The 25,282-nt window shown below is 51.4% G+C and overlaps 7 protein-coding genes across 7 annotated transcripts; 4 read left to right on the top strand and 3 right to left on the bottom strand.

Moving 5' to 3' along the window:
- Positions 1-628: 628 nt before the first annotated feature.
- On the bottom strand, positions 629-1,234 carry SAPIO_CDS3669 (uncharacterized protein; the record flags this gene model as incomplete). The annotated part of the gene is made up of 2 exons (XM_016786421.1): positions 629-806; positions 864-1,234. The coding sequence occupies 2 exons, from the start codon at positions 1,232-1,234 to the stop codon at positions 629-631; spliced, it is 549 nt and encodes a 182-aa protein (XP_016644427.1).
- Positions 1,235-2,602: 1,368 nt separating this feature from the next.
- On the top strand, positions 2,603-3,333 carry SAPIO_CDS3668 (uncharacterized protein; the record flags this gene model as incomplete). Its single annotated transcript, XM_016786420.1, has 4 exons — positions 2,603-2,659; positions 2,783-2,883; positions 3,103-3,184; positions 3,253-3,333. The coding sequence occupies 4 exons, from the start codon at positions 2,603-2,605 to the stop codon at positions 3,331-3,333; spliced, it is 321 nt and encodes a 106-aa protein (XP_016644426.1).
- A 483-nt stretch (positions 3,334-3,816) lies between these two features.
- SAPIO_CDS3667 (UBX domain-containing protein) lies at positions 3,817-5,405 on the bottom strand (the record flags this gene model as incomplete). Its single annotated transcript, XM_016786419.1, has 2 exons — positions 3,817-5,191; positions 5,272-5,405. The coding sequence occupies 2 exons, from the start codon at positions 5,403-5,405 to the stop codon at positions 3,817-3,819; spliced, it is 1,509 nt and encodes a 502-aa protein (XP_016644425.1).
- Positions 5,406-5,730: 325 nt separating this feature from the next.
- Positions 5,731-7,157, top strand: SAPIO_CDS3666 (uncharacterized protein; the record flags this gene model as incomplete). Its single annotated transcript, XM_016786418.1, has 4 exons — positions 5,731-5,739; positions 6,331-6,349; positions 6,432-6,883; positions 7,014-7,157. 4 exons carry the CDS (start codon positions 5,731-5,733, stop codon positions 7,155-7,157), a joined length of 624 nt encoding a protein of 207 aa, XP_016644424.1.
- Positions 7,158-7,652: 495 nt separating this feature from the next.
- Positions 7,653-10,867, bottom strand: SAPIO_CDS3665 (Calcium-transporting ATPase sarcoplasmic/endoplasmic reticulum type; the record flags this gene model as incomplete). The annotated part of the gene is made up of 4 exons (XM_016786417.1): positions 7,653-7,743; positions 7,807-10,433; positions 10,518-10,675; positions 10,750-10,867. 4 exons carry the CDS (start codon positions 10,865-10,867, stop codon positions 7,653-7,655), a joined length of 2,994 nt encoding a protein of 997 aa, XP_016644423.1.
- A 3,201-nt stretch (positions 10,868-14,068) lies between these two features.
- On the top strand, positions 14,069-17,519 carry SAPIO_CDS3664 (uncharacterized protein; the record flags this gene model as incomplete). Its single annotated transcript, XM_016786416.1, has 7 exons — positions 14,069-14,917; positions 14,984-15,301; positions 15,371-15,571; positions 15,657-15,875; positions 15,942-16,206; positions 16,283-16,504; positions 16,804-17,519. The coding sequence occupies 7 exons, from the start codon at positions 14,069-14,071 to the stop codon at positions 17,517-17,519; spliced, it is 2,790 nt and encodes a 929-aa protein (XP_016644422.1).
- A 5,334-nt stretch (positions 17,520-22,853) lies between these two features.
- Positions 22,854-23,502, top strand: SAPIO_CDS3663 (uncharacterized protein; the record flags this gene model as incomplete). Its single annotated transcript, XM_016786415.1, has 3 exons — positions 22,854-22,911; positions 23,061-23,377; positions 23,443-23,502. The coding sequence occupies 3 exons, from the start codon at positions 22,854-22,856 to the stop codon at positions 23,500-23,502; spliced, it is 435 nt and encodes a 144-aa protein (XP_016644421.1).
- Between the last annotated feature and the right edge of the window lie 1,780 nt (positions 23,503-25,282).

Genomic DNA, 25,282 nt, shown 5'->3' with positions numbered 1-25,282 from the left:
GTATGGGACTTTCTTCCTGTACGTTTGCAAATGCACTTTGCAACATGTCAAAAACATCCATCAGTGCTTCTTTCCATCAGACGGCTCCTCGCATTAGCACGCCCATTCCTCTAGGGCCCTCTCTTCGTGTAACTCCTTTATTGAGTAAGGAGTCTCGGCGACTATGATGGAAAGAAAAATCCAGTCTAGTGTCATGTAAGACTTGGGCGAGACACTGCCGTCCAGTGGGCCCACCATGACGAGGTCAATTGCAGCGATCTACGAAGTACACCGCCAATAATCCGTTTTTTCGATGATCGCGAGGTTCGGGCGCTCTGTGTACGAAGTAGTTTCGGAGCCCTAAACCTGCTAGACACGTAAGTTGACGCCGTGAATATTAAGTGTAATCTAACTATTTCCTCATTATCCCTTTTCCATCATGCATGTTGCCTCCTCCGAGTTCAGTCCCCGTGCGCCATTAAACCCATTAAGCTGATCCCTCCATCGAAATGTATACCCATTACGCATTACCTATGATAATTGGCCTTTCCATACTCTATTTCCTTGTCCATTGTAACCTGAAATCCCATCAAAAAGTCGTTGTCACTGGTCTCCAATATCCGAGCTTCTAGTTTGAAAATGGCGCTATTTATACGGCACCTGCATTCGGGTTGGGAGGTACCGGGCTAAGACTGAAGAACTTCCCAGAAAACTCTGCCTCCTTCGACTTGCAGAGCTCGCTCCCATCAGTGGAATTCGTGCTCAGGTCGGCGTCGTCACATTCAAGTTCGACGACAGCCGCCCCAGACGCTTCAACGAGGGCATCGCTGTAAGATCTCAGTGTAAGCGGCTGATCATGAGGCGAGGAGAATATTGGTGCTTACCCGTTAGCGTCGGGACAAATGGCCTGGATCAATGTGATCCTCTGATCCTGGTATATGAACTTGGTAATTTTGTTTTCGCAGGCGAACCTGGGAGTCCTGTCGGGAGGACCGACGTTCTCCGAGCTGGAGTTGAAATGGCATTGCGTTGTGACGTTATTCGTCTTTTCTAAGTAGCCAAAATTGAATGACGTGAGAGTTTCACCGCTGTCGGTCGATTGGCCCTTGAAGTCTAAGATGCTGAATTCGGCTGGGAGATGTGTAGAAATATCGCAGTCGTTGGCCTGTCTTGCCAGCTTAGGCATAGGAATGTTCCTAGCAACCGCTATGGCAGCTAGGCCGAGCCAGACAGAGTATAAGACTTGGAACCTCATCGTGGATGGGAGTACTGAAATAAGGTATTAAGAATTAAAGTTTGGGGAATATATGCAAGAGGTTGATATATTGTTGCGGAGGAAATGCTACGGGCTTGGGGATCAAGACGGAGACTACGGAAGGGATGGGGAACGCTGCAGTTATAAAGACCCTAAGATCTGGATGACTTTAGCTATGAGATGGCATGGCAAACGGATGCTAGGAATAGCCAACATGTAGTGCGTAGAGTTGGAAGCGGGCCCCATTTCCTAGGAATGCACTTGGGCGCCGATCTCTACGTAATGGGTTTGAGTGGGTAGGACATCAAGCTCAGTTGTGAAGCTGCGCCCTATAATGCTGAGAAAGGTCCCTGAAAGTTTTGTGGGACTGTGGGACCAGCGGATCGGTGGTTCGTATTCGACCGCTGCGGTTTTATTACTGCAGATCGTATAAAAGCAATGGCGAGAGACACATCAATAGAGCCGAAGGAGGGAGTGGGAAAAGGGCTGCGAGTGTAACGTGTCTGCGCGTCTCGGAGGCACAGTGACGGGATCTCACAGGGTACCAGCCCAAGATACAGAAATCCCACGGCACTGGGAGCTGCGGCGCAGCGACGGCTCTCGGTCGGTCGAATTAGATGTATAACCTCCCTGACCTGAGAAGCGAGATAAAACAATCATGATCGAACGTAGCAGTCATAGTGTTTTCTGTGCCCGAGATGGGTCAGGGTACACTGGGGCCAGTTTGCTTCAATCCTTCGTGAGCTGGTTTTCAAACGGCCGCCCGCTGCGATTGGTCAGGCCGTCTAAATTTCATGTTTCACCTTAGCTGGCGGACAGCGTTTGATGGAGACGGGCAATATGCCCATGGCAAGCAGCCCGGGCAGGAGCTCGAGATTAAGACATCTCGGGTAAAGTTGGTTAGCCAGCAACGCCCAGCAAGAGTCCTAGAAATAGGCACATGGAAGTTGGGTAGAATTTCGAGTCGCCTTCACCGAGCTCGACATATACGGCATTGCACCAGGATCAAAATGAACCAGGCAATTTGCAGTACGGGCATACGCAAGCATACCAGACCCAGAGTCCATCAACCGGCACCGAGGAGGTGTGGTCGAGTCCGGCTCGTTGGGAGCAAGACACAAGAGGGACTTCAGAAACCTTGTGATTACGTAACTCACACTGACCTTGCCATCAAAATGTCTAGAGTCGAGTACCTGGGCACGTGATTAAATTTTGGGCGAATCAGAGGGAGAAATCTTGGCAACCACACACAACTCCCACCAAGCCCACAAAATCACCTCTTTTTTTTTGACCTCCCTCCCCTCCATCCGCCAAAATCTCCATCACCAAACCGTCAAATTCGCCAAATTCGACAATCAACAATACAAAATGGCGAAGGAAGCTGCCCCAAAGAGCGGCATCGCCGCCGGCATCAACAGCGGCCATGTACGTTTGTCACAGTCTCACCTCGTGGAGGATCTCTGCGCTCTCCTTTCTCCCTGAAAGGCCAACCAAGGAAAGCATATGCAGACGATGGACAGCTGACAGTTCGTCGATGGATGTTTATAGAAAACCACCCCCCGCGTTGCCAAGCCCCGTGTTTCCAGGACCAAGGGTCACTTGAGCAAGCGTACCGCCTTCGTCCGTGAGGTCGTCAAGGAGGTTGCTGGGTAAGTTAATTTTTTCCGTCTTTCCGCTTGGGGTGCATGGGCTATTGGGTGGAAGGACTGGTGGGTGGAAGGAGATCGAAAAGTGTGTCCGGGCCTTCGAGGGCAGTGGGTTCAGGTTCAATGCCTGCCTATGTTTCCCGGACGTTAGTTTCGGATCTTGGATGGCACCTACTCATCTCTGGTTGAAACTTACATATGCTAACCTACTTGTCTTTGCAGTCTCGCCCCCTACGAGCGCCGAGTTATCGAATTGCTCCGCAACAGCAGGGACAAGCGCGCCAGGAAGCTCGCGAAGAAGCGGGTAAGCAAATACCCACGATCGACACCGCCAGCTTGTTCAATCTTTACTAACGAATCCTCTTTTCCCAGCTCGGAACTTTCGGTCGTGCCAAGAAGAAGGTCGACGAGCTCCAGCGCGTCATCGCCGAGTCCCGCCGCACCGGTCACTAAATATACCCCTATCGGAAGAGGTTTGGGAGTTTCCCGGTGTATGAACTGTGGAAGGGCGGAGGAGCATGAAAATTTTATACATGGTTAAAAGGCGCGGGTATCTTGGTCCTTGGCATCGGTTTCCGGACAGAGCTGCATACGAATTTTGACGAATGTCGCTCATGAAAACAAAAAAGCAAAAGCACCATGGAATAAACCTCTTTAACAGTTACGGCGTTTCGTTTCTTCATCTTTACACGACCTTTGTTTGCATACCCGGTGAATGTGTATTGAACAACTGCGAGTTTTGGGCCAAAGACTGGGTGTATATGACTCGGATTAAAAGAGACCTATTTACTCCTATGCTCCCATCCTGCTTCCATACATCGAACAGTTTCCGTAAACTCCATTTGCATGATCGTTAATTTTCCGTAAGGAATAATGAAAGACAAATCGACCACCCTAATTCGTTTGGGGGACAAGAGGCAACGGCCTATCCGCCCTTCACTTCTTGCCAGGGAGCTTGAAGAACTTTCCGATCTTCTTCATAGCCTCGTCACCGTGCTTGCTCACGTCAGAGACGATCTTAGAACTATTCTGTTGCCAAGCGGGAGGCTTCTTCTGCTCCTCCTCATCCTCAACAGTTGGTAGGTCCGGAACAACAATCTGCTCAGCAGCCTGGGCAGCGCTGGCCTTCAAGAAAGGCCGTCTGCGGACGGCGTCGGCGACGCTGTCTTCCCAAATGAAATTGAGAACAACGTTACTGGTCAACTTGTAAGCCTTCATCAGCTCATTTCCGGGGCTGTCATCGTCACGAATTGTCTCTCGCGTTCCGGGAATAGCGAGCCTAAAAGGCAGAGACCTATCGGCCATGACGGTGCGAACGGCCTTGTAAAGCTTGGCGCCCGTTTCCTCCTTTGTAATGACCCAGCTGGCAGAAGTGTTGTCCGGGAAGCGGACCTTGGCTTCAATGGACTGGATGGCAGCAAGCTTAGCCTCGGCCGCCGCCGCTTGCTCTTCCAATTCCTTGTTGGACAGAAGACGCTTGTTCTTGCCGCTCTCCTTGAGCCGGGCCTGGTGCATCTGGGCATGGACGATGGAAGGGGTGAAGTCGGCTTCGTTGTGGTGAGTGAGGGCAGCCGCCGGCGTCGACGAGGAGGGCGCAGCGAAAATGTGTACAGGTTGCAGCGGATCGCTGGGGGCAGCTGGGTGTTCGATCACAGGCGCCACTCGGTGAGGAGGGACGGCATCTGCAGCACCCTGCTCCTGGGTAACCGAGGAGTCCTTCTCAGAGCTCTCAGCCGAAGCTGGGGTGGCGACGGGAGTAGGCGACGCCTCTTCGGAAGTTGACTTAGAGGCTGAAGAAGTCTCTGGCTTCGCTAGCTCGAGAGCCTTGAAGTACTGTGCGATCTGGTTTTGGGCATCGAAAAATGTCATGTCCGTGATCTTATACGACAAGCGTATCAGAACACTTCCGGAGTTGTATCCGATCTGAGATAGCGTCTTTTGGAAATCCTGGAAACTACCCAGCTCTCTCCCCATAATATTGAGAGTCGGCTGCTCGTAGAGTAGCTGTCCACTGCCGCTCGGTTGGCCGGCGTTCGTGGCCGCCACACCTCGCGCCGTGATATTGAGTCTCGCGTTTACGGCTTCAGGCAGGTCTTCGATCTGTCGAAGGATCTGCCAGACCGTGAAGTTGCTGGGGAACTTGCCGCCGAGGCGTCCGTTGGGGAACGCATTGCCTTCAGGCGCAGGTATGGCGACCGCGACGGTGACTAGGGCAGGAGACTTGGATTGGATGACAAGGTCGAGCTTCGCGCCGCCCGGCAGGCCGGCAAGACGGAAGGGTACGGAAAGGTCGACGGTCTTTTGCTTGTGTCTGGCCAGAGGGGAAGAGTTCGTTAGAGACAGGAGCCTCATGCCTTCATAGATTCTTTACGTGCTGATGTCTTGACTTACTTGAGGATGTAGTTGCCCGACAGGTTCAAAGCTTGGCAGGCCTGGGTTAGTACATCGGACATGTAGGTCCCTGGCGAAACCTTGACTTTTGTTGACCTTGCAGAGGACGATGTGACCACCACATGGGACGACATCTTGGGTAGGGCCAGCGAGGCTGGATAGACTGTAATAGAGTCTGTGATCGGGGGGCAGTCCGGGGGCAGAGGGCGAAATCTGTGGCTATATGTATGGGATTGCTTTGAGGCTAGGAATGGAGGAGCTTTGAAGGGGAATGGTGGTGACTCTTGTCAAAGGGCGTGTGCGATGGACAATAGATTCTAAGGAGGCAGCAGTGGCGAGGATAGCGTTTCACCACATACAAGATAGATCGGGGAGGGGAAGTTAGATGAGGAGAATCTTAAAGAACATCAGGGAGCATGAAGAAAATACTGTGTTTGCCCAGCTCTTCTCCCCTCCAAGATGTGTTTTGTCAGTGTCTCCTGCTCTGTGATGATGGAGGCTGATGAACCAACAAATGGCGGGGCAAGAGGCGAAAGGAGTTAGGTACTAGAGACCTTTGAATGTATATTGATCTGTAAGAGATATAGGTACTAGAGACTTTATCGTCGCTGAAAGCTCTCCGAAGTTGCCTTGACATTGTGTGGGGTCTATGAAGGCATTGAAACCAAGCTCGGACCAATCAACTAATGTATTTCCCGTGCCATGTTTTTCCGTTCCGAGCTGGCCACGCCAGACCGTGTTTGCCTTGCATTGCACACCTCAGCGCTCCAGCCTGGCGTCTGGCGCTGCGTAGCTTAGCAACTGAACTGGCCCAGCTTGATGTGGTAACCTTGCCCATCTCTCGAATCCACCTCCGAATCTAAGCATCAACGACGAAGCTGCTCCATATCTGCCCGCGCCCACAGCTTCTCGATACCCTTCCTTGGCGATCTCTCTTTAACTTAGAACGACACAGTCGATTAATTGATATCCACTGAAGCTAATATGGTATAGTTCCTTCCACCTTTCCTGATTCCCAACTTGCGAAGACGGACATCCTAAGCTAACCTCAATCCATAGTCTTCCCCCTTCTCCATAAGTACGTTCCCGCATCACGAACCGAACCCTCTTCCTCACTAGCCCCCCAAAATCTAACAGCTATCTCTTCCTCCCTCTCACAGACGGCGGTGCCTGCGTGGCAATGGTCGGCAAAGACTGCGTGGCCATCGCCTGCGATCTCCGCCTCGGCCTCCAAGCCCTCACCGTATCCAACAACTTCCCCAAGATCTTCCAATACGGCGACGTATTCCTCGGCCTCACCGGCCTGGCGACCGACGTCTCCACCGTCTCCGACCTCTTCCGCTACAAAGTCAACCTCTACCGCCTCCGCGAGGAGCGCAACATCGCCCCCTCCACCTTCGCCAATCTCGTCAGCAGCAGCCTCTACGAGCGCCGCTTCGGCCCCTGGTTCGTCAGCCCCGTCGTCGCGGGCCTCGATCCCAAGACGGGGAAGCCGTTTATTTGTGGGTTTGACAGCATAGGCTGTATCGACTTTGCGAAGGACTTTATTGTTTCGGGAACGGCGACTGAGCAGTTGTTTGGAATGTGTGAGAACCTCTGGGAGCCGGACTTGGTACGTTTCTTCCCTCCCTTCATCTTTAATATTACTCTTGTTTCATCAAATATACTTTTCGGCTTTGGAGATGGACTAGGTTGAAGAAATTAGGGAGCTCCTCAATGCTAACACGTGGTAATCTGAATAGGGCCCTAATGAATTGTTCGAAACCATTTCGCAAGCCCTGCTGAACGCTGTCGACCGTGACGCGCTTTCCGGCTGGGGTGCACATGTCTACATCATCGAGAAGGACAAGGTGACGAAGAGGTTACTCAAGGGCAGGCAGGATTAGAGTCCTTTTGGATGCGGGAAGTGGGTTATATCGGGTATAGGTTTTGGACCGTTAATAGGTTAAGGGCGTATACCATGTATCAATAGACATCAATTTTGTCACGCTATCGCACTCGGTCCCTGTAGCTCTCAGGTATCCCCTCCCCGGGTCACCATCGAGAGTCGTGCCGACTGAGAGGGCCACTGATCTGAAGGCAACCCCCATCTAGGGCAGATGTAGGCTTCACTGATGGCGAAAGCTGAAAGTACAGACATGACATGTGTTGATTGCTCTTTTCTTGCAAAATACCGCCGCCTATGCTTCTAGAACACCGTTACAGAGTCTGAGAAATTATGATACATCTACAGTATATGATGCAAATAGGTGCCTCGCACGCTTCGGCTTGCGCCTGATTGCATCTGTGGGCATTCGTTACTTACAGCCATCAAATGACCTTCGTGTTTTTCGAATGATGGCATTTCTCTATTGTTTCCTTCCAATCCCCGCTCCTTCTCTTCACTTGCTCTTCTTCTCCAAGATCGAGTCTTCTGCTGTCTTTTGAAGAAAGAATTGCCTCTCAATAAACTTGAGGATCTCATCAATCAGGCTAAGCGCAGGGAGTCAGCAAAAATTTCACGTGTGCATGCATTTGGGGGCGTTTTGAACTTACATAACAGGAGCACTGATAACCACGACAGCCTTCCACTCATTCCAATCAAGAGGGAGAATGGAGAAAAGGGTTTGAAGTCCTGGGGTGTAGAGAAGAGCGAAATGCAGGGCCATGGACAGGGCGATGGCATAGACAAGCATCATGTTCTCCCAGAGAGGCAGAGTAAGAAGCGACTCGCTCGAGGACAGAGCGTTCATGGCGTTGAACATCTCGATGACAACGAGGATAGAGAGCGAGACCGTCGAGGCAGATTTGGCCATGTCATTGGTGAACATGGCACATCCAATCTCGGGGAAATCGGTGGAGCAGCGGTGGAATCGGCTGAGGTGGGAGAGGGAGATTTGAGGACCGTCGGTATTGTACATGAACCACCAAGCATAACCCGCGACGGTCGCGAGGCCGACGTAGGTGCCAATAACCAAGTACCGGAAGAAGAGCCATCCCCCAATCAAAGCCTCGTCACGTCGACGAGGCCGGCGGCGCATGACGTCGTGGTCCGGAGGGTTGAACGACAAAGCGGTGGCGGGGAGACCATCGGTGACCAGGTTGACCCAGAGGAGCTGAACGGGAATCAAAGCCTCGGGCATGCCCAAAGCGGCGGTAAGGAAAATAGAGACAACCTCACCAATGTTAGAGGAGATGAGGTAGCGGATGAACTGCTGGGTGTTGTTGTAGATAGATCGACCTTCCTCAATGGCAACCTCGATAGTAGCGAAGTTATCATCGGCAAGCACCATGTCGGCGGCCAGCTTCGAGACGTCAGTGCCAGAGCCCATGGCAATACCAATATCCGCCTTCTTCAAGGCAGGGGCATCGTTCACGCCGTCACCAGTCATAGCTACAACTTCGCCGAGAGATTGAAGGAGATCAACCAGCTTAGACTTGTGGCCAGGTTCAACACGGGAGAAGAGAGAGGCAGTTTTAGCCGCGTCGAGCTGCTCGGCCGGGCTCATATTATCGAATTCTTTACCAGTATAGCTCTTTCCACGCAGATCCTCGAGGTCACCAAAGACGCCGATCTTTCGGCAGATGCTCTCCGCAGTGTTGCGATTGTCGCCGGTGATGACAATGACGCGGATGCCGGCCTCCTTACACTTCGAAATAGAGCCGGAAACTTCAGGCCGAGGGGGGTCCAACATGCCAACAAGACCGACGAAGGTAAGGTTCTGTTCGATCTGAGCGTAGTGAGCGGTTGAAGAAGCCGATTCCAAGAGAGGGTGAGAACCGATATCGTCGACGCTTGCCAAGGCAATGACACGGAGACCCCGGTTACCATATTCGACAACTTCCGTCAAGAGAATATCGGCGAGCTTCTTGTTGAGAGCAACCTTCTTTCCCTGCGATCCGATCAAGGCGTGCGTGCACCTCTCAATGATAGTCTCAGGAGCTCCCTTGACAAGAAGCCTCTTCTGGGCGTGATCATTAACCAAGACGGACATGCTCTTCCGGTCCCTCGAGAATTCATACGTGGCGAGACGAGGGTACTGCTTCTCGTACCAAGCACTAGCATAATGAACGCAATCCTCAGGGGGACAGTCGGCGGGGGCGCAAGGACCAAGCTTCTCGGCGAGAACCCTCAACGCACCCTCAGTAGGTTCGCCGATAAGGTTAAAGCTGCCAGTACGTGCGTCATAGGCAAGATGAGAGTCGTTGCAGAGCGCGGCGACCTCGGCAATCTGTCGAACCGTGGCCGAAGTTTGGGTGATGTCTTGGACGGTTTGTCCGTCGAACTTGACGACACCTCGTGGAGCGAAAGTCGAACCCTCAACATCAAGTTCCTGAAGACTTGCGCCGGACTCATCGATATAGACAACCTTGTTAACGCTCATCTGGTTGGTGGTAAGGGTGCCAGTCTTATCAGAGCAGATGACGCTGCAGCTTCCCAAAGTTTCCACAGAAGGAAGGCTGCGGACGACCGCATTCTTGGCCGCCATCTTTCGAGTACCAAGGGCAAGGCATGTCGTAATAACAACGGCAAGACCTTCGGGGATCGCGGCGACACCGAGCGAAACTGCGATCTTGAGATAGTAGATGGCGCCCTTGGTCCAGTTTCCATGAGTGGGGTCGCTGAAGTGGGGAATGTTGATGAGCCAGACAAGAATACAGATCACAGTAATCACCTTGGCGAGACTGTCACCGAAGTCGTTCAACTTCTGCTTCAAGGGGGTAGGTTCCGAGATTTGCGCGGTGATGCTCTCTTGGATACCGCCGATGGAGGTGGAAGAACCGGTGAGAACAACTACTGCTTTGGCTCGGCCAGTGACCACGGTTGTTCCTGAGAACAGCATGTTGACCTGGTCCTGAAGAACAGCCTTCTCATCGCCAACCACGGCGGCATCATCCTTGCCAACACTCTCGCTTTCGCCGGTGAGGATTGCCTGGTCAACCGCAAAGCTATTGCTCTCGATTGCCACAAGACGACAGTCGGCAGGGATGCGGTCACCAACAGACACGGAAATTATATCGCCAGGGACAAGCTCCTCGGCCTTGACACGAGAGATGTGGCCGCCATTCCTCACAACATTGGCTTCGTTTGCAGAATATTCCTGGAGGGCGGCGATGGCTTTTTCGGCGCTGCTTTCTTGGGAAACTCCGACAACGGCATTGAGGATTAAGATGGTCAGAATCTAGGGCACGAGGGGATGTTAGAGCAAAACTCATTGAATGCGACATCGGCTGGGGAATGCGCAAACGCTTAGGCGACAACGTACCACGACGGGATCAACGAATGCGCTCCAGCCTTCTTCTTCCTCGAATAGTGCGAGGCCGAAGGAGACTGCGGCAGAGCCGAGAAGAATCAGAACAAGTTGGTCCTTGAACTGCTCAAGAATAAGCTCCCACAGTGGTGTGGGAGGCTCCTCGGGAATGGCTACGCCAGCATTAGCAGTGATTTTCAAGATTTGCCAGGGGGAACTTCGTGAGAGGCCGGGGCGGAAGACGTACAATTCCTTCCATGCTTCGCGCGTAGGGAAACAACTTGTTCATCGGTCAATCCGTTTGTAGCATCAGAGTTGAAGGCCTTAATAACATGCTTGGTGGGTTGCGCGTATGCGGCCTCCATGGTTAAAGGGAAGAGTACCGCGCCAGGAGATGCGCCCTGGTCAATTCGACGATAAGCTTGAGCTGAACCGAATCGTAAGCAACCCCAGCGATTACGACTTGTTGTAAATGGGATAAATATAAGGCTCCACGCCTTTTTTTTTTTCTAACCCTCGAGTAAGACCCCAGGATCAAGGCTGAGTGTAGAGGTCGACAAGACAAGTGGGGGATTGGGGCGCGGTCAAGGGTAGCGATGTACCTCTGCGGAATGAACGGTGACGGCTGAAACCTGGGCGGTGTTGATGAGAGGACGAGAGACGTCGAAGTTCAGAAAGATACTAAAAAAGAGAGAAATTTGGAAGAGAAAAGAAAGAAATAGGGACAAGTAAAGGGCGTCCCTGACAACTTCTCCTTTTCCAATCCTACGCTTATGAGAGAAACTAGTTGGATGCCGACGATGTGGTTCTGGTGGCGTTTGGACCCTTTGAAGAAGTCTCAAGAAAAAGTGTACGTGTCGTTTAACTACAAGCCAATCGATGACTTCCAAAACCGGAAGGCCATTGAATATTCTGCCAGGCAAAATTCGATCGGCGACTCTCACCGCCTGCCTGTGCCTGCCAAAATGTCTCCGAGCAAGTCCTAAGTTTAGCTGGAGCAAGTCGCCCCATGGGGGGCAAAAGAGAGTGATTACTAATCGGAATTGCTCCGAACTCGAATCACATTCCAACTTGGAAACCACGTTCCGCTGTCTCGAATGAAACGGAAGGTTCGGCCGGCCAGTGAGATAGCCGAAATAAGGCCAAGAGATCCCAGGACAGCAGTTTTAACCCTCTACTTCGTACTTCGTAGAGCATTGATTGATCGGTCCGCTGCAAGATCTTGGGCATTTGGGATTTCGGCAGCAAAACTCTAGTGTGTCAGACCCAGACCAAATCTCAAGAGGTTGCGTACATTAAAATAATAGCACGGCCCGAGAATATCCATCAATTGATGGTGGTCACAAGCTCGATTTCGCAGTCATAGTTTACTTCGAACGCTATCTTCACCGGACTAACCCCATGTCTCATGTTGCCCGTGAGAGCTGGGCTAGTGTGCCACAACATTCCCATATGATTCCTCTGAAGGCATGGGGAATATGTTTTAACCGCATGTTCCGATCTTGGATGATGCGAAGAATGTTGTTTCGTGCTACTCGGCCCACCCGATGCTGTGATACGCAACTCAGTTTTTCCTTTGCCCCTCTGTTCCATGTCCCTCTCCTCTCCTCCTGTTTCCAGGGAATCGAGCTCCCCAAACCTCGGCCAATCGTATTCACTGCCTAGCTCGGCGAGTGGAAGCTCCAGCAATTTATTGCCCAGGGGATAGATTGAAGTTAATCCTTTTGAATTCCTCGTAACTGTTTTCAGCAACCAAGGACTCATCTGCACCAACCCCCTTTCCGTCCGCTCGGCGCGAGCTCAGATCTCAACCGGCAACATGCAGGGGAAATGGAAAATGGCGGGTTTCTCGGATCAGTTCGGCGGTTATGAATTCGTCATCGGATGAGGAGATGTCGAGTCGGCCATGGCTTGGTGGGCGGCAATATCGAGAAATCAGGCCCAGCTTGCTTGAGTCTGCGCGGAGGTCCGGACTTTAGCGGCGGCCAGGACCAGCCTTTGAGACATTGATTTTCTATGATCTGTGTTCCATGGATTGTTTTTGGGTTTTCCATGCCTGTTATCGAGGAAACTATCCCATGATTATTCCCTCGAAAGCTTGATCTAGTCTTAAGTTAGTCGCCGAAGCTGGCCCTATCCACACATTCCAACGTAGAAGGTAACCGGACCTGAGGTGTGATGGCTAAGGCAACTCCTAATCCAACTAGATCTAGTCCGATGTCTTCGGCCCCCTCCATGGCCAGACGTCGCGAACTCGGACAAGCGGTTCTTGTTCCGGGCTATGAGGTCCGGCACTCGCTGTTTTTTGTCTTGGTTCGACATAGCAGACGTGGCAAACATTAACATTATTCGTGAGTGAGAATAGACGAGACCTTTAGTACTTTGGTTTCCGTACCTGGCCGCTTGCGACGGCACCATAATCTAGTGCCGAAATTGAGGCCATCTAGAAAACGTATAAACCAGCTCCCGACTACTACCTCGGTGTGAATCACCATGCCCTCATTCTAGCACATTTCTAATTGCCAGTTGCGCAGGCCGCGAGGTTGTTTCACGGTATCAATGTATTCCGATGACGACGACGAGAATCCATTGCCACGACGATCATGACTACGATGCCAACAATGACAACGACCATTACTGCTGTTTAAACTTCTGTCTTGTAACCACATCCCTTTCGTCCATAACCCCCACGACCGACAGGATTGGCTGCCATATGTCCTTTGGCCTGAAGTCCTTCGCCCTGTGAGCCCAAGGTATCTACAGCTGCGCCCGATCATCAACATAAGGCACTCTGATCTGGTTGGAAGCCACGCTTTGTGGGACGAGGTACGGCAGATCTGTGGAACGGGATATCGCGTCCCCCTCCTTCGCCGAACAGAAGAGGATACAGGGCATTCGAACTCAGGGAGTTGCGCAGGCTCCGCCCCAGCCGCCGGCGCCGCCGCCGGCCTACTTGGAGGTAGTACATTGTCGCGAAGGCTCACGGCCTCTATAGAGAAGAGAGATGGGACAGTTGCGACTGCCGTGATGAGTTGTCCCTGGTTGCAGCTCACGCCTCGAAGTACCGCTCCCAACTGCGACTTCCTGCGACTTCCCTCCTTATACCAAGTACTCCCCGAACCCCACACAGGAAGTTACGAACGAGAAACAGATCCAGGGAGCTCCTGGAGTTATTTTAGAGAACTGCAGAGTACGGCGTCAAGCCTCAACAGTGGGAGCTCTGGCTGCATCTTTTCCTCAAGGATCCAAAAGAAACAATAATCATTGATCGAATCCCGGGCCCCCAATTCATCACCCTCCACTTCCTCACTTCCCTCGCGCTTATCCTCTCATACAACGTTGGTTTATGCATCGGCCTATCCAGTTTACATCTACCTTCGTCAAGCAGCGTATAGCCCTGTTTTCAGCATTACACAGGCTCGTAGCGAGCTTCTGTGCGTATTGCCCTCTATCGATTGATCCCTGCTTACCCTATTGTTTGGCTCGAGATGGTCTAAGTCTTATCTTACTCTTCGTCCAACCATACTCAGTCCGCTTGTGCATTGGCTGTCGTCTAAGATTCCACAATGGCCCTCGCCGTGACGCTTCCTAGTAGCCCTGAGTCGCCTCTCTCCAGCTCCGACGGAAGCTTTATGACTGCAACCCAGAGGCCAAGCTGCGAAAACCCGGTCACGCCATCGAGTCACCCCAGTGATAGAAGTACTGCAGTGCTCCAGATTGTGGATAATCCGGAGAGACCCTCGACACCTATTGCTGAAACATGGACGGAATGGGCCGGGATTGCTTCCCTCCTGCACACCCTCACCGGGGAGCTTAACACCACAGACGATCCGGGCCCTATCCCCCAGATCACAATTGACGATAGTACTCTTTCATCTTCCCCATCATCAGCTGCTTCATCGTCTCCCAGACACTCTCCCAATGAACCCCTATTACTACCTCTTTCTACAACTTCCGATCACCCTGGAGCGTGCTCTTTAGAGCAGAGGGGCCCTTTCCAAAAGTGGATCGACTCACTTCATCGACGTGCTAGCCACCGGTCCAGAAGGTTCGGGCACTCGCGACACACGGCCACCAATGGGTTTGAAGACGGCTTCCACATCCATTCGAAATCTTCATCTGGTTCCTCATTTGCCTTTGTATCGGCCGTGAAAAGTGCTAGTATTGGTATTGGAAGCGTCACCACAAACACGAGGAGCCGCCCAGGCACCATGCATTCTCGATCAAGGACCGACCGGAGCAGTCGGCTTTCCGCAGCACCTCCTCGGTTCTCAGAGGATAGCACGCATAATAACGTCGTTTTGGGTGCAATGGATAAGGCTGGGATCAGTCGCTCGATACAGCGTCGGAGCATACTAGAAGAACTTATCGCAACCGAGGAAAACTATATTGGAGACGTGCGTTTTTTGATCAATGTAAGTCGGCCCTTTCTTTCTTCCTAATCTCGCATTCCCCACTCGAACTAATCTGGGCGAGACTAGGTTTATATGACTACCTTTGCCTCTTTACCCGCAATATCAGCAGGCCTTAGATCTTCGATCAATCGTAACCTTACCGACATTGTTGAGCTTCACGAGGATATCCTTGGAGAACTCCATAGAGTTGTCCCTAACTCGGAATATACTCAGCTGGAAGTTCCCAAGCCGCCAGAACGTCTCCAGCCCAGGGCACATCAGCGTTGGAAGAGCCTAGACTCTGTCCCCGAGAATGTTGGGCATATGTCCTGGCTACAGCGTGTTCCGGGAATGGTCGCCGATGCCCAGGTTGCCGAAGAAGTTGCCAAAGTATTCGGGAAAAGGGTAAGATGTTTCTTATAGTCGCCTCAGAGGGTGTTCTGCGCAGATTCAGAGAGCTCACTGAACTTATAGATGAATCGTTTCTTCATATATAAGGAATATGGGGCCAAGTACGAAATGATGATCAAAGATATAAACTCGATGCACCGCACCATGCCGGAGTGGGAGAACTACCAACGAGGCGTTGAAATTCTAGCCACATCCCTTGGTTCAAAACAAACCCAATTAGATCGTGCGAAGAAGGCTCTCACCATTGCAGATCTTCTCATGAAGGTGAGGCACTTTCCACCCAAAAAGACACTCTAGTTTTCATGTTCTGTGGGTTTGATTTTGTGGGCTAACCTTGTCACAACACTAGCCAATTCAAAGGGTCTGCCGGTACCCTCTACTGTTTGCGGAGCTTTTGAAGTACACCACCGTGGACGACTGCGCGAATTCACATATGGAGGTTGAGAACACATTGATTCGGCTTCGTGAAGCGACAGCAGAGATCAACCGAGCTACTGATGATGTGAGGATGAAGTCTATCCTAGAGAAAACGTGGACTCTGCAGGATCGCCTTGTCTTCTCTAACCAGGTATGTGAGATATTACGAAATTTCTTCTCGTTTTACTCCCTTTGTTTTGCTCGTAACTTTACCGAGATAGATGGAGAGGGTCTGATTATGATTCAGAGACTTGATGCTGCCTCCAAAAACCGAATCCGCTCCTTTGGACATATCAAACTTTGTGGAGCTCTCCATGTATGCTGGTCCTCGAAGGAGGGGGTGCAGGGCCGATACATGGTCTGCCTTCTATACCCGGACGTTCTGTGTCTGGCTTCCGCTGGCAAGGCGGATCAGATTTACAATATACAGCTCTGCGTCGGACTAGCATCCCTAAAAGTGGAGGAGGTTGATAACGGAAGAGGTTGGTCAGCGTCTGGCGGGCTTCCGTGCCCTGGATATCTTTCTAAGCCGACTACTGACATTTCGATTGATCTCAGGCTTACAATGCCACACGGCTCCATATTCTTGGAAGGTCGTCTTCGAATGTGATTGCCAGCTGTATGAGGTGATGATGACAGCGTGCACAGCAAAAGAGGAGTTGGAATGGAGGTGCAGGTTAGCAAGCCCCTCCTTCGACCGGGCAATCCAAAAAGAGCCCAACTGGTTCAGCTGGCTTTCCCTCGATATAAAGCCATTGGGCACCGTTTTCGGCAAGCCAGGTAAGTGTGTAGCGGAAAACATCTCTTATGCTGAGCAGTCCTTCTCCGTGACACCCCTCGAAGTTGATGATGGAACCTTGTTCCGAAGATAGTAACTAACGAGTGCCTCCTGGATACAGGAACTGTGGCTCGGCGCCTTTCAATTCACAGAGCTACGACAATCAATCCAAAGTCATCACTGTGCCAGGTTATCCTGAAAAATACCTGCGTGGTAAAAGACACATCACACGCAGCGGCGACTGCATCAATGAATCGCTCCCAGTCGCTGCTTACAACACATCATCGAATTCCTATCTTAGCACCGTCGCGCGGAGAGAGAGCCAGAATCGAGGCTCTTCTGGTGGACGTGTGGAGCCGTGATATCCTTCCTTTCCCCGGGATGACCACAAGGTCAAGAAGCGAGCATCTTGTGCGGTCGTCTGCCTCGTCTGTAATGCGAAAGTTGAGTGTCGCGAGTATCGCTAGTTCCTTTAGTCGCCGGCCGGGCAGCCTCACAAGTCTGCCTAAGACTTCTGCGGATACAGACGCTGGGGAAGGTGATGAGGGCAGTGGGAACGCCTCGCACAACGAGCCCGATAGTCCGATCGAGTGGAAGTTAACATTTGGTGAGGACGCTGGATTGCCAATGATCCAAGACGAGAACGAGGCGAGGACACCAGACGTTATTGACAGCCATCTGTCTCCGAATGATCACCTCCACAACCTGTCCGACGGCCGCCCCTGCGACGTCGGCGCAATTCGGCCAGAGCTTCGTAGACAGGAGCTGCTCGCTACCCACAGCGTCCCAGGCTCCTCTATCTTCGAGAAGGGGGCAGCGGAGACAGAGGACTCGTCTATCCCGGCTTGGCCTTTGCCCAAGCCGTCGCCAGAGCTGCCAGAAAAAGAAAACCAGCAACCAGAGAAACAACCGAGAGAGATTGAGAAGCGGGAATCGAAAGGATGGTCCAAGGTGCCGAAGGGAACGAGTCGAAGGAAGGGAATGGTGTTATCTGGGATCAAGAGTATTTTTACATGAACAGCATGTGAGGCTGGGCTGCTTTCACGAGTTCGTAAGGCCTTTGGGCCTTGCACTTCTTCGTACTGATACCTGTTCGGGTTGGAAGGGGGGTCTTCTCCGTTTCGAACAAGGCCGGTGTTTGTCACTGACGAGAAAAGGGTTAAAGGCCGTCTCGCCTGGAATAGACGGTGGGAGGTGTTGGAACAGCTGAGCTTCAGGAGTTGTGTTTTAAGTCATTCATTCATTGATACCCATTTACTAGTAAAGAGGGATAAAGGCGTACTTGCTTACAATGCTAGATCCGTTCATTCTATCTTAGTGCGATCAAGGAGTCAATGGGAAGCGAAAATCTGCAGCGATATGCCCATATCGAGAGTGTCCCCTATCACCACCACCAACTTAATTGTGTAGACCATATTCCCTGAGTTTGGTAGGATTACGAAGGAGCAGATCCCTACCATAGTGAGCGAGGTTAGGCTCGCCGAAGAGCATGGAGAGGGAATCACATGTTGGATATTTCAATCAATCCCTGGGCTGCCCCTCCTAGGAGTTGAAAGGTAATTCGGATCAATTGACGTCAGGTCAATTGATTGTTGTCTACGCTGCGTGACGGATGGGGTAGGAGGTGGCGGAGCACTCCAAGCAAGGCGTGTCTTTGTGAATCGGAGGAAGTTTGAGATATTGCCATTTTTTCCTATTTTCCCTTGCTTGTCGAGGGTAGCTCAAGGCGAAATTATAGCATCTAGTGGCTGATATCCTCTCGAATCAAAATGATTAACTGTGGCGGAAGAAAGCAAGGAGCAACGGCGAGAGAGCCACCAAACACGTTTGGACGATTACGAAGTACGATGCCATTGAGGGTGAGGCTTTTCAATCACACGGGCCTTCGGTAAGGATCGAGCTAGCAAGGGGTCGGTGTGATATTGATGATGGGCAATCACCACCGCTAACGGCATTCAGTGAATCGTGGTACGACGTCATGGAGGCATGAATAATAGGCGAACTGCCAAGAGAGCACGTCAACCAGCCTCCGCTTGCAGGTTTTATTTGCTTAGCACACCACCATTAGCTAGCTAGGGGCTACGTAGTCTATCCTCGAGGCTGATCTCGGATGGATTGAAGGAAGGGAGACCTCACCGCGGAATGTAAGGGAGAAGGGGGGGCTGGAACTTTTCCCTTCCTGCTAGTGTTTCGCATGACAACCATGTTCGGTGTGCAAGGCTCGAGATCAGTGTAGGTCTCAGTAAGTGGCCTCGTCCTTTTCGAATCGGACAGCTGAGAGTTGAGGGATAGGCTGGTGAAGAATCTTGATCCGTTTGGATTCGGTGGCTGGGACCATTCCGAGGATGAGGAGTTGGAAGTGTTGCCATTGTCATGTTGCCATCAATGATGGTTCTGGAGGAAAGCCAATCAGAGGCTGCGTACAGCCGCCGATATTGGGTCTCGCCGGGGTCGGGGCGGGGCTGGCCTGGGCCAACATATCCGGCGTCCAGGCGGTGCCGTACATTAGTGTGCTCAAGGACACAGCGGAATACGTGCAAACGTGCAAACGGTAGAGAATTCCCTTGCATTGTGCCCTCGTGAACCAAGGACGAGAAGTACATTAGTACTTTGTTGAACGAAGTACGAAGTAGTCATTTGTTGATCAATTCCGTTAATGTTCTTAGTGAGCGGGAGAGATAGCCGAACCCTACCAACGCGATGAAGAATCTGTCAAATGAATGACCATCAAATCAAATGCACAGGACCATCGGCAGTCACTCATTGCCTTTTTTGGTGGGCTGCAGGCTATTGTACGTTTATTGTATGAACGCAATTCAATAGCCTCATGTCCTTAAACATGGAGACTAAGGACGGGAGACTCTCGTCGTCCCCGATCAAGAAGACGGCTTCCCATCCTCATCCAGTAGAAAAGCGCCTGTGACACTTCATCCCTACTCAAGCGCTCGAGGCCATCGTGGATGGTCTCATGGAGACACCACTCAGAGACACCGTTGTGGGAGGAAGGGCCTATTTTCCTCGCCGCGAAAGCGGTCTTTGAGAGGATCTCCTGGCCTTGTGTCAGAACGAGGAACAATCTCGTGCCACTTTTTAGTGTCAGACACAAGAAAGGGCGCCAACTCGCGGCCCGGGAGATCCTCGTCTGACCCAACTCCGTTCGGGCTTCCAGGCCGCAAGCGCGACCGGAGAAAGCATCCTCAAGTATGACAAAAGTACGGAGTGAACAGGCGTAGATGGTCCGATATACTGCTTCGTATTTGATGGGACAGAAGCTTTGACATCGCCGGGATTGCGAACCACACATTATTATCTCAACCTAGGGAGTTGGGTAGCATTTTTCTTTTCTCTCGTCTCGTGGCACTCTCCTGGGGAATCGAGATGGAAGCCAGTGCTTCGGTCGATGGCTGTTCCGAAGCAAGGGCTGGACGATATATAGTCCCAACTCATCCGTGACACACGCAGGTACGGTAGAATGCTCGTTCCTGCCCATTCCTGGCCAAAATGGGATTTGTTGATGGCTGAGCGAGCATAAGGGACGAAGGGGTGTCCTGGGACGAAGATGGGTCTTGGTGGCGCATTAGTATCCTCCGAGCGGGTCTCTTCTCAAACACCTTTTGCTTCATCGTGGAGATCTCGGAGTCTCACATTATGGGATGGCATGAGCATGGAAAAACCTTGATTTTGCCCGTGAATTCAAGTTGGAGGTATTGAATTAGACGTATGTGAAATATTTACGATTTTCTCGGTGAAATTTTCCAATTTTTTAGATTGTTCTTTGGCATGGAAGAGTCTTCGCTGGAGTCGTCTGGTTGACTGCCAAGATTGGAGATGCAGTTGGCATCAATTTGATTCTAAGAAAAGAACAGAAAATTGAGTCAAGGGAAAGCCCGGATTACATAACCAAATGTACTTTAATTGTTGGACATTGATCTCGGGAAGCGGATCAATCAAATCCCTGCCTGCAGTCCGAGCCATGGCTTTTTGGCACACTCCGCCATCCTGGTGATTGATGCGTTGTTCTTGGCGTCGGACGAGCATGTTCACCAGGGATCTTCAAGAACCACTTGGATTGAATTCACTAGTATGAGTAGATTGATTTAATAGGACAGACACAGACAAGCACAGGATGTGACTGCTGTGGAATCAAGAATTACACCATGTCATGATGCTCTCAAGCCCCAAGGTTGGCTGAAATGGCACTGGTACCTGTGATGGCTTGAAGATTCGCAGATCGGCTCGAGGTAAAGGCACCGCGAGGATCACATCTTCTTGGCTGGATATCAAGTACCTGTACCTATTCAAATTTTAAGTTGCGGAGGCGAGCGTTGACTGGGAGGTAGGGTGGTACCAAGCACCGCTTTCGGGCAAGTACGAGAGGCACGAGAAGCACGAGAAGCACACGCAGTCACAGTGACGGTGCTAGCAGAACAGAGTAAGTACGACAGTCAAATGCATGCACACCGTCACCGCATACGAAGTGGTGTAAGTACGAAGTATTAGTGTAAGTACGTACATCAATTGATACTTTCTGTGACTGCATAGTGGAACTCGGTTGCTGCCAAGAAGAGTCGAGGGGTGTGATTGGCCCCTGCTCTTTCTCTAACCGCCCAGCCCCTGCACCCCCTCCTACGACGTGCCGGATTCGCCCAAAGCAGTGAGTGACGATGAGTGACGAAGCCGGGGAGCCGCTCCAATATTGCTTCCTTCGTTCTTTCCCCAGCCCACGGAGCCCAGAGACTTGGTCAAAAATGCTCAATCAAAATGCAAGAACAAATGGTCAAATAGTCCGTAGGCGCCCGATAAGATTTGCCATGCTTCGCTCGTACCCTTCCAAGACCCAAGAAGCACCATTCCTACAGGGAATCGGCCTATCTGCAAGGGTTCCCGCATACCCTTTTTTTTTTCTTCGACGGGGTCTCCCACTTGGTCCCCATTCCATGGCTGGCGGCACGCCTCATGCTTCTTCGGTCCCGACCACACCCCCCGGCCCAGAGTCTGTTCTTAAAACTAGGAGTGTCGCCGCTCTCGCCCGTGGTCGACCACCTCCTGCTTCATATCCTCACATAGCAACGGTCCTGTCTGATCTTCATACCTCCCCTTTAATGCAACGACGAAGAACCGTCAGACCCCCTGCCCTGGACCAGGAGTGAAATCTGACCTGCCTCAAACCCTCTCGAAGACTTGCCCGTCTGTTAGTGGCATACCACTTCGACCCTCGACACACGCTGCCTTTCCTAATACTAAACACACTACTCTCCACGGTCAAACACCTCCTGCCTCAGATCGTGTGTTAATGCCCAGTCCACTTCAACGGTGTACTATCGTCCCACTTTTTCTCGGTTCTTCTCCTCGGTGCTCTCCTGCATACTACACTTGCCCTGTCCGCCGTCCTCCTTGACCTCCAGAAAAGCGTTCACATTCAGTCCCATGCCGCTCGGATGCCAGCTGTCATCATAGATCGGATTACCAGAACGTGGATTTCCAGACCTCCTCGGATTAGCTTCAACCCAGAAACATCCGATACCCATCAGCAAGGGCTGTCAAATAACCTGACACGCCCTCCCAAGCCTTATCGGCTACCTGCCCTGGCCCTGTCCACTGGGCAATAACGGCACCCCAGGTTCCCAGTCTCAGCCTGAGGGACCCTCCCTGAGACGCACCCACACGATTAACGTTGCTTGGCTTTTCTCTCCCCCCATCCCCATCCTTGACGATCCCGAAATCTGCCCGCCCCAATATAGACTTCTCCGTCCCCATCGGACTACGACTTAACGCTTACACTCCCACTCCTTTCTCTCTCTCTCCTTCTACCCACCCTTCCTTTCTTTGCTCGTCAGCGCTGCCCGGTAGCCTGTCGATAGCGTTCTTTTAACATCGACTGGTTCTTTTAACATCGACTGGTTCTTTCTTTTCTTCAACGCTTTCGCCCTACCAGGTCTGGATACCTGCTTCCTTTCTTTTTCCTCTCTTTATTAGTTACTCCTATTGTTTCCCCATCCACCCTTTTGTTCGCGTTCGCCCGACTTCGATTCGTCTTTTTTCGGATTTCTTCGACAGAGCCGCCGGTTTATTCCTTGTAGTATTATAATACAGAAAAGAGGGCAGATCTCGACGACCTCACCCAACCACCAGTCTTTCCTAATAATCCTACATTCGATCGATCCCAATCTCTAGGAACCTTTTGTTTGTGGGCAATTGCTTGGTCAAGAAACGGAAAGAAACAAGTAAACCGAAAGGGAACACGAGGCTTGTTAGGCGGATCTGTGCAAGGAATCGAACCGACTCGAATTCGAACCGAACCGAACCGAATCTTTTACTCTCTACCCGTCACCCGAAATTTAGACAGTCAAGATGGGCAGACTTATTAAGAACCACTGGGCTCGACTTATCGTCCTCAGCGCTTCAGCTTGTATGTTACTCCCTCGAAGGAGATCTCCCGCGGAGGGAAAGGGCTTTTCTGCCTTGCTTTGCTTGGCGGAGCGAGCCTGTTCAAGGAATGATCGGGGTTTCTTGGATGGTGAACCTTTGATTGCTAACCCGACCTTTTCCCGTGTTTAGACCAGGTTGCTGCTGCGATCGAGAGCTTTTTCTGGCCCAAGATCTTCTGGGACTTCATCACGCTGTCCTTAGATGCTGCGGTGAAACCCATCCCGATTTTGCAAGTAATAAATCTTGTGTTGGGTATCGTGATGTTCGCTTTCGAGTGGCCTCTTCCCCTCCTCGCGGGAACGTCTCTTCACCGAAGCCTCGAATGTCGCCTGGCGACCATGCCCCTGGCCGCTTTGGCTGCCGCCCTCATCTACCAGGGAACCAACGCTGCCCTCTACTACGTTATTGGCATTTTGGTGTACTTCTGGGCTTACAGCGAAGGAGAGGTTTGTGTTCTCCACTTTCATGTGTATGTCCCTAAATTGCCGGTTACTAACATTTTCTACTCTAGATTATTTGCGCGAAACCTTGGACCCTTCCCCAGCGTGGACGAGGCGGTGCGAGGGCGTAGGTCCCGCACTGGCAAAGAACAATTGGACTCCCATATTTCGCGCCTGGCAACTCTGCGGTTTAGCTGCAGTCGATAGTTCTCCATTGAGAGACTTGTGTACATATCCAGCCGCCGAACATGTCTTTACTCTTCGACTTATCTAGAGGGCCAAGGAGCTTGAGCATTGTTGTATCTGCCGACAACAGTGTCTTCTCGTCTCCTTAACCAAGACAAAGAGCCCATTTTCTTACAATATGCTTCTTTTTTTTCACTTTTCGAATTTCCAGTTTTCAGGCAACATATATTGCATTAGCGTTTCCTTTGCTCTTATTCTCCATTTTGACATTCGATTTCACAACAGGCATTCTCTACGATCGAACCGGTCCATCAAGAAGCGTATTCTGCGAGAGTCGAATGCCGACCGACATCTAGAACCCCCCTCAGATTCTCGGTTATCGTACGCTGTGCTATTCGCCTTGAGGAGCTGATTTATGGTCTTAGTGGATGAAGATGTAGTTGGGGGAACGAGAGAGGGAGAGGGTAGGGGATGAGGGTTGTGTATCCTAGACGTGGAATTTTCTTCCATATTTAACGGAGGACTGCCAGAGTTTACATCATGAAATGTGCTTTTCATGGCGATGGATCTGGCAGGAAATATGTCCGGGGCCGTTGAGGCCACGATGGATTTTTCTACAAGGGACGGGACTCTTTGTTCATGTTTGGCAGCGGAGGATTGTTTAGCATACGGCGCCGCGAATGAATGATGAAATGAATCATTTACTATCGCAAGGAACAATAACGATTTGAAATTCCGCCAATGCCTTTGTCCAAGCTCGATCGTGACTGTTTCTGCGGATTCGTTCATCTTTTTCAACACTCACCAATCTTGAGGCTCTTGCCCCTGCCATTCTCACCCCTCTCGGGAACCACCGAGACAAAGAACCCTTTTCCGCATAAAAAATTTAAAAAAAGCCTCCTCCCAGCACAATGGGCGAAATTTTCTTCCCCTTTCATTAATGGGGTTCCATCAAAGAGGTTGCATGTTCATGGGGCCGAGTCCCGCTCGGGCAAGGTCCGAAACGGATTGGAAACGAGGTTATGCAGATCACCAGCAGGGCTGTGCCTGAACTTTATTTTCTCACTGCGTTTCTGAGGAATAAGGGAGTTAAAAAACTGTAGGAATGGGTTAAACGAGGGAAATCGGAAGGAAGATCCTCTGGTCATGATTCGATTCTAGTTTGTGCGTGTGTCTTTTCGGGTAGATCTGGGTCGTGATTTACAGATGGGAGGTTGTTGAGGTTGGTGTTGAAGGTAGGGATGGGTATTTCCGAATTAGGTAGGTGGGAGAATTGGACTCGGCGAGGGTGTTCCGAAGGTTTAGTCAGCGGTAGACAGCAGTGCCGGCTCGAGACGGGGCTCGGCGTGCGGTCGTGGTGGGGACTCGGAGGGGCTGTGGGTTGGGACTTCCATTGTCATTGTTGGAGGCGTTGACATGAGTAATCCGTGGAGCCGGAGCTAGTTCGGATGGTAAGACCAAGGGTGACGATTATTACCCCGTGGAAAAGAACTTGGAGGATCCTATGTCGAATGAGGTCATTGACGAGTGATGATCTGTAGGAAGCAACATTCGCCTCGTGTACACTGATGATAAATCCTCCTCAGGCCGCCAAGATATTGAATCCGGGGCTAGCACAGCGTAGCTTTCTGTCTGTATTCCATTAGCGTTCTCTGCAAACCCCGAGTTCCTGATCCTTTGAATATGGAGGGAGCTTTCGAGCTTCCAAGACGGGCAGTCAACCAT

Source organism: Scedosporium apiospermum (genome assembly GCF_000732125.1).
Source record: "Scedosporium apiospermum strain IHEM 14462 chromosome Unknown SEQ_SAPIO_0088, whole genome shotgun sequence".
In the NCBI taxonomy this organism is placed as follows: Eukaryota; Fungi; Ascomycota; class Sordariomycetes; order Microascales; family Microascaceae; genus Scedosporium; species Scedosporium apiospermum.
The sequence above is the reverse complement of the archived record's forward strand: the minus strand, read 5'-3'. Positions and strand labels throughout refer to the sequence as shown.